The sequence below is a fragment of the Vicia villosa genome, linkage group LG2, assembly GCF_029867415.1.
Source record: "Vicia villosa cultivar HV-30 ecotype Madison, WI linkage group LG2, Vvil1.0, whole genome shotgun sequence".
Lineage (NCBI taxonomy): Eukaryota > Viridiplantae > Streptophyta > Magnoliopsida > Fabales > Fabaceae > Vicia > Vicia villosa.
Window position 1 is genome coordinate 132,996,862 of NC_081181.1, and position 8,660 is coordinate 133,005,521.

General features: G+C 38.6%; 1 protein-coding gene across 1 annotated transcript; it reads right to left on the bottom strand.

The window, feature by feature from the left end:
• Positions 1-7,736: 7,736 nt before the first annotated feature.
• Positions 7,737-8,141, bottom strand: LOC131650054 (pectinesterase inhibitor 10-like). Its single transcript, XM_058919796.1, has one exon. It carries the CDS (start codon positions 8,139-8,141, stop codon positions 7,737-7,739), a length of 405 nt encoding a protein of 134 aa, XP_058775779.1.
• Between the last annotated feature and the right edge of the window lie 519 nt (positions 8,142-8,660).

The window sequence follows — 8,660 nt, forward strand, 5'->3', positions numbered from 1 at the left end:
TCTAGAAGGAAAGAACTTAAGCGTTCATACCATGCTCTGGGAGCTTGCTTCAATCCATATAATGATTTCTTTAGTTTAAACACATGATTCGGAGACATAGAGTCTTCAAAACCAGGAGGTTGATGGACATAAACTTCTTCATCTATATAACCATTTAAGAAGGCACTCTTAACATCCATTTGATAGAGAGTGATGTTATGTTGAGTGGCAAAAGAAATTAATAGACGAATAGATTCTAACCTGGCCACTGGTGCAAAGGTTTCTGTATAATCAATCCCTTCTTGCTGACTATAACCCTGAGCCACCAGTCTGGCTTTGTTTCTTACCACTTCACCTTTCTCACTGAGCTTGTTTCTGAAGACCCATTTTGTACCAATTATATTGAACCCATCTGGTCTAGGAACAAGATCCCAAACATCATTCCTTGTAAACTGATTCAGTTCTTCTTGCATAGCAATTATCCAGTCTGGATCTTCTAGAGCATGATCAACAGAAGTTGGCTCGATCAAAGATACAAGACCTAATTGGCAGTCTGCATTGTTCTTAAGGAATGCTCTTGTTCTGATTGGATCATCCTTCTTTCCAAGAATGACATCTTCTGAATGACCAGAGATAAGTCTGGATGATCTTCTGACAGATGGTTCTTCAGAAATGCTTAGATCCTCCAGAGAAGCTGATACTTGATCTTCTGGTTCTTTGCTTCTGAGGAGCTCTGCTTCTGATGCGTTGCTTCTTGGCTCAACAACTTCTGATATATCAATATCACAATCTGCAAAATTATCAAACTGCTTTGGTTTTTCAGAACCAAGCTTATCATCAAACCTGATATTGATTGATTCTTCTACAACCAATGTTTCAGTATTGTATACTCTGTAGCCTTTTGAGCGTTCAGAATATCCAAGAAGGAAACACTTTTGAGCTTTGGAATCAAACTTACCAAGATGATCTTTAGTGTTCAGAATAAAGCATACACATCCAAAAGGATGGAAATATGAAATGTTGGGCTTTCTATTCTTCCACAATTCATAAGGAGTCTTATTTAGAATAGGTCTGATAGAGATTCTATTCTGAATATAGCATGCAGTGTTTATTGCTTCTGCCCAGAAATGCTTAGCCATATTGGTTTCATTGATCATGGTTCTGGCCATTTCTTGCAGAGTCCTATTCTTTCGTTCTACAACCCCATTTTGCTGTGGAGTTCTAGGACAAGAGAAATCATGGGCAATACCATTCTCTTTGAAGAATTCTTCAAAGGATCCGTTCTCAAATTCACCACCATGATCACTTCTGACCTTTATGATTTTACACTCTTTTTCAGATTGAATCTGAATGCAGAAATCAAAGAACACTGAATGAGTCTCATCCTTGTGTTTTAAGAATTTTACCCAAGTCCAGCGGCTATAATCATCTACGATGACTAATCCATATTTCTTTCCTCTGACAGATGCTGTTTTGACTGGTCCAAACAGATCAATGTGCAAGAGTTCTAATGGCCTTGAGGTAGAAACAACATTCTTAGACTTGAATGCAGGTTTGGAGAACTTGCCCTTCTGACATGCTTCACAAAGAGCATCTGATTTGAATTTCAGATTAGGGAGTCCTCTGACCAGATTCAGTTTGTTAATCTGAGAAATCTTTCTCAAACTAGCATGACCTAATCTTCTGTGCCAGACCCACTGCTCTTCAGAAACAGACATAAGACAGGTCACCTTCTGACTCATAAGATCTTGCAGATCTGTCTTATAAATGTTGTTCTTCCTCTTGCCTGTAAATAGGATTGAGCCATCCTTCTGATTTACAGCCTTGCAAGACTTTTGATTAAAGATTATATCATAACCATTGTCACTCAATTGACTGATAGATAAGAGGTTATGAGTTAATCCTTCTACAAGAAGTACATTAGAAATGGAAGGAGAGTTACCAGACTTTATAGTTCCAGAGCCAATTATCTTGCCCTTCTGATCTCCTCCAAACTTGACTTCTCCTCCAGACTTAAGCACCAGGTCTTGGAACATAGACCTTCTTCCTGTCATGTGTCGTGAGCATCCAGAGTCCAGGTACCATGACATGTTGTGCTTTGTCCTTCTTGCAGCCAAGGATATCTCTTCAGAATCTGATTCTGATGTAGATTCTGATCCGTCATCTTCTGTCGCCATCAGCGCACAGTTGGCCTGCTCATCTTCTGAATCATCTTCTGACTCATCCCAGGTTACCATAAGACCTTTCTTCTTATGAAACTTCTTCTTGGGATTCTCCTTCTGAAGATTTGGACATTCATTCCTGAAGTGTCCTGGTTCATTGCATTCATAGCACATGACCTTCTTCTTGTCAGATCTTCTGTCATCAGAAGATTCTCCATGTTCAAATCTCTTTGAACTTCTGAAGCCTCTGAACTTCCTTTGCTTGCTCTTCCAGAGTTGATTTACTTTTCTGGAAATCATGGACAGTTCATCTTCTTCTTCAGATTCTGATTCTTCAGGATCTTCTTCTTTGGCCTGAAAAGCGTTAGTGCATTTCTTGATATTAGATTTTAATGCAATAGACTTACCTTTCTTTTGAGGCTCATTTGCATCCAGCTCAATTTCATGGCTTCTCAAGGCACTGATCAGCTCTTCCAGAGAAACTTCATTCAGATTCTTTGCAATCTTGAATGCAGTCACCATAGGACCCCATCTTCTGGGTAAGCTTCTGATGATCTTCTTTACGTGATCAGCCTTGGTGTATCCCTTGTCAAGAACTCTCAATCCAGCAGTAAGAGTTTGAAATCTTGAAAACATCTTTTCAATGTCTTCATCATCCTCCATCTTGAAGGCTTCATACTTCTGGATTAAGGCTAGAGCTTTAGTCTCCTTGACTTGAGCATTTCCTTCATGAGTCATTTTCAAGGACTCATATATGTCATAGGCCGTTTCCCTGTTAGATATCTTCTCATACTCAGCATGAGAGATAGCATTCAGCAAAACAGTTCTGCATTTATGATGATTCCTGAAAAACTTCTTTTGATCATCATTCATTTCTTGCCTTGACAGCTTCACGCCACTGGCATTTACTGGATGTTTGTAACCATCCATTAGAAGATCCCATAGATCACCATCTAGACCCAGAAAGTAACTTTCCAGTTTATCTTTCCAGTATTCAAAGTTTTCACCATCAAATACCGGCGGTCTAGTATAACCATTGTTACCGTTGTATTGCTCAGCAGAGCCAGATGTAGATGCAGGTGTAGATGTAGACTTTTCACTTTCATCAACCATCTTTTAAATGAAGCGTTTTTCTCTTCCTGAATCTTTTCTAAACACGGTTAAGTGCTTGCACCTTAGAACCGGCGCTCTGATGCCAATTGAAGGATAGAAAAACACTTAGAAAGGGGGGGATTGAATAAGTGTGACTTTAAATCTTGGACGATAAAAATAAATTGCACAATTATTTTTATCCTGGTTCGCTGTTAACGAAGCTACTCCAGTCCACCCCCGCAGAGATGATTTACCTCAACCTGAGGATTTAATCCACTAATCGCACGGATTACAATGGTTTTCCACTTAGTCCGCAACTAAGTCTTCCAGAGTCTTCTGATCACACACTGATCACTCCAGGAACAACTGCTTAGATACCCTCTAAGACTTTTCTAGAGTCTACTGATCAACACGATCACTCTAGGCTTAGTTCACTCCTAAGACTTCCCTAGAGTATTCTGATCAACACGATCACTCTAGTTCCTTACAACTTAATGTAATTCTAAGAGTATTACAAATGCTTCTTAAAAGCGATAATCACAACTGTGATATTTCTCTTAACGTTTAAGCTTAATCTCACTAAAATATTACAACAGCAATGTAGTGAATTGATGAAGATTCTGAGTTTAGATTTGAACAGCGTTTCAGCAAGTTTGATATAAGATGTTTTGGTGCAGAATCGTTAACCTTGCTTCTCATCAGAACTTCATATTTATAGGCGTTGAGAAGATGACCGTTGAATGCATTTAATGCTTTGCGTGTTCCGTACAGCATTGCACTTAATGTTATACGCTTTTGTCAACTACCTCGAGCCTTGTTCACGCTGTGTCTACTGACGTAGCCTTTAGTAGCTTTTAACGTTCCTTTTGTCAGTCAGCGTAGTCTGCCACCTGTACTTCCTTCTGATCTGATGTTTGAGAATACGACGTTTGAATATCATCAGAGTCAAAACAGCTTGGTGCATAGCATCTTCTGATCTTCTGACCTTGAAGTGCTTCTGAGCGTGATACCATCTTCTGATCTTCAGTGCTTCTGATCTCATGTTCTTCTGATGCTTCCATAGACCCATGTTCTGATTCTGCTTCGACCATCTTCTGATGTCTTGCCAGACCATGTTCTGATGTTGCATGCTGAACCATTTGAGATACAACTTCTGAGCGCTGAATTATGCGTACTCTTTATATATATTTCCTGAAAGGGAAATTGCATTGGATTAGAGTACCATATTATCTTAAGCAAAATTCATATTATTGTTATCATCAAAACTAAGATAATTGATAAGAACAAATCTTGTTCTAACAGTATGCTATTTTCTGCATTGGCAGAGGGATTGAAGTTAACATTGAAGGATAGAAAAACACTTAGAAAGGGGGGGTTTGAATAAGTGTAGTTTAAAAACTCTTAAGATAAAAACAATTTGCACAATGATTTTTATCCTGGTTCGTTGTTAACCAAACTACTCCAGTCCACCCTTGACAAGGTGATTTACCTCAACTGAGGATTTAATCCACTAATCACACAAGATTACAATGGTTTTCCACTTAGATAACCTCTAAGTCTTCTAGAGTATCCTGATCACTCTAGGAACACAATGCTTAGATACCCTCTAAGACTTTTCTAAGAATCCGATCACAACTTGATCTCCTCTAGTTCTTTACAAATGAATGTAAAATCTTACAAGAGTTATACAATGCTTCTTATAAAGCTATAATCACAAATGTGATATTTCTCTTAAAGTTTAAGCTTAATCTCACTAAGATATTACAACAACAATAAGTGAGGTTGATGATGAAGTTTTGAGAGCTTTTGATTTGAACTGCGTTTCAGCAAAGTGTTGTCAAGTGTTGTAACATTGCCTCTCATCAGAACTTCAATTATATAGGAGTTTGAGAAGATGACCGTTGGGAGCATTTAATGCGTTGCGTGATCCGTACAGCATTGCATTTAATGTTTCACTCTTTTGTCAACTACCTCGAGCCTTGCTTTTCCTGCTGCAACTGACTTTTCCGTTAATAGCTTCTAACGTTCCTTTTGTCAGTCAGCGTAGCCTGCCATCTTGTACTTGCTTCTGATTTGATGTTTGTAAATACAATGTTTGAATCTTATCAGAGTACAAACAGCTTGGTGCAGAGCATCTTCTTCTCTTCTGACCTTGAAGAGCTTCTGAGCGTGATACCATGAGAACTTCAGTGCTTCTGCTTCTGATCTCAAGTTCTTCTGATGCTTCAATAGACCATATTCTGATTCTGCTTGACCATCTTCTGATGTCTTGCCAGACCATGTTCTGATGTTGCACGCTGAACCTTCTGAGTCAGTGCTTCTTGCGCTGAGTTTGTGCATACTCTTTATATATATTTCCTGAAATGGAAATTGCATAGGATTAGAGTACCACATTGTCTTAAGCAAAATTCATATACATTGTTATCATCAAAACTAAGAATATTGATCAGAACAATTCTTGTTCTAACAATCTCCCCCTTTTTGATGATGACAAAAACATATATAATTGATATGAATTTGCAATCAGAATGACAGATGACACACGACAAATACACAGTTATAGCATAAGCATATAAACAATGTGTGTGAATATGTCTCCCCCTGAGATTAACAATCTCCCCCTGAAATAAATACTAGAAGAACTTTATAACTAAAGGACTTCCCTGAGTATTTTTCATTTCAGTTGAGACAAACACATTGGCTTAGAACTTTCAGAACATTCATAGCTTATGCTACTAGCTTCCATAGGACAGCTTCAGAGCTTTGAATTTCTTCTTGAATCCTAGCTTGCTTGATTTGTTATCAGAACCTGATTTGAATCAGAACATTGTTGAATGTAACAGAGCACCATCAGAGCATCTTTACATCCTGAAATGTTTCAAAACAAACTAGATGATAATAATCAGAGCATAGAATGTATATGTATCAGAGCAAGATAAACATATAGAAGGAAAGAATGTGTAAGCGCATATTCTGCAACGAGAATATCAGAACATCTTTCTTCTTGCTTCTGATCTTGAAGCTTCTCAGCACTAAGCTTGCTTCAAATGTTCAATTCATGCTTCTCAAGCAGAATTGTATTTCCCATGTATTTGCTTCTTATATTGAGCTTTTTCAGAACTTCTTCAATCCTGCAAAAAATCTCAAAAACAAAGAACTTTCAACTTGCAAATAATGTTAGAAATGTTGAGACTTACTCCCAGCAACTAATATAATAACTCAAATCAATTATTACGTTTTCTTCCCCTTTTTTTCATAACATCAAAAAGCACATAAGATTCAGATGAAAAACAAACAATATGAGAGAAGAGAGTTTCATTGATTCATCAAAATATATCAAAAGATACAAATGCAAGAAACAAATGCAAGAAACAAGGGACAACTAAGACCAAAAGACTACGACTAGCCTAGTTTAGAAACAATATTGGCTAGAAGGTTTTGAATCTCAGAGTTGCTTTTAGCCTGCGTCTTCATAAATGAGCAAAACTCGTTGTTGGTATCTTCTTGCTTGTCCAGACGAGAAGTCAGATCAACTTGATTCTTTTGGATAGCCTCCAAGGTCTTCACAAGAGCAGAGGGTTCACCAGAAGAAGCTTCAGAACTTCTGTTCAGAGAGACAGGATTCTCAACAGTAGACTCAATCATGAGAACATCATCTTGATTTTCCTCAACAGGAATATCTTCAGCAGGATGATTCTCATCAGCTTGATTCTCAGCAACATGCATCTCAGCATCAGCTTCTTCTAAAGAAGCATCATCAGAATATTCTGGAGCAGGAAGATCAGATTCTTCAGCATTCTTAAGAGCTTGAAGAATGGCAGCCAGATTTCTGGGAGGTGTAGGAGCAGCAACTTCTGATGGGTATACTACTTCAGGAATGACCATATCAGGGGCCTTCTCAGAAGGGTTCTCCCTCAGCAAGTTGAACAGCCATTGGAAGTCTCCAGTCAGAACCACTGAAAAACTTGGCTTCCAAACAACAAGTGCCCTGCAAGGGTTTTCTCCCACAGCCTCAGGAACTCGTTCTTCTGCAAGTTCATCAACAAATTCCTTTTCTTCCAAACAGTACCTACCTCCAAGACGAGTGAACCAGAAGTCTTCGGAATGCCTGAGAATTCCACGAGGAAGTGGGGCTAGTGTTTCACAGCTATATTGAAGCTCCAAAAAATCATAGTCAGCTTTTCTTCTGAAAGACATCCAGAGATTTCTCATGGAAACAACATTCATTCCAGCATAATGAGCTTCTCTCACAGCCTCAAAACCTCTCTTGAGATTCACTTTTACAATTTCAAAAAATACAACAAGTTTAAGTGCTCGACGGGATTTGAATTTGGTTTTGGCAGAATCTGGTTTCAGAACACAATAGGGTTGAGGTTCTCTATCTAGATAGGGTACAAATTCTATTTCTTCTGACTCAGCATCTGGTACCATAAGCTCAGGTTCAGGACGGGGTTTAGGAGTGAAATTACAGTCACGAAACAATTGGGCCACGGTTCCAGAACTCTAAGAGTCCGAAGAAGGTGAATTGTTTGTAACTGGGTTGGCAATGGGGGATTTGGTTTGATGAGGAGGAGGTTGAGAAGGAGATGTGTTTGTGTGAGGAGGAAAGATAGTTTGAAGGGGTTGGATGTCAAGAATGGGTGTATCAAGAGGATGATCAGAAGCAGGGTTGGTTGAGGGTGAAGGAGGAGGAGTGAGAACTTTTGAAGTAGGTGGAGAAGGAGGGATAAGAACATTTGAATGGGGAGAAGAAGGAGGGGTAAGAACTTTGGTGGGTTGAGGTGATTCTGGTGGGGCTGTTTCTGGTTGATTTTCTGGTTCAGGGGATTGAGCAACTTCTGTTGGTGTATCTTCTGAACGTAAAACATGAACAGAGACAGGTTCAGAAATATGTATACCTTTAGACATATTCTGAAGAGCTTCAAATTCAGCCTCAAGTCTTTTCTACTTCTTCTTCTTCTTCTTCTCTTCATTCACTATTTTCACCTTGCCTAGAGCAATTTCTCTTTTTCTAGTAGAAGCAAGTCTTTCATTCTCCTTATCCACAGCTTCTTGGTTCTCAACTTCTTGATTAACTACTTCTGGAGTTTCTGCTTCTTGAGTAGTTATATCTTGATTTTCCTCTACTTGTTGATTCACAGCTTCTGGAGTCTCTTCTTCATCGTCTTCTTCACTTTCCTCTATAATTAACTTTCTTCTCTTCTTTGTTTGCTTTTTCTCAGCTTCCTTTTCAACTCCAACATTTTCATTTTTCTTTGTCTTTTTCTTCTTTCTTTTCACAACTACTTCTTCTTCTGCTTCTTGTTCATTTTCAACAAGAACAGCTTCAACTTCTGCAACAACATCACTTTCAGTAGCTTCCTCATCAACTACAGCAGCAGCTTCTTCTTGGATTACCTTCTCCTGGTTAGAAGAACTATCAAACTT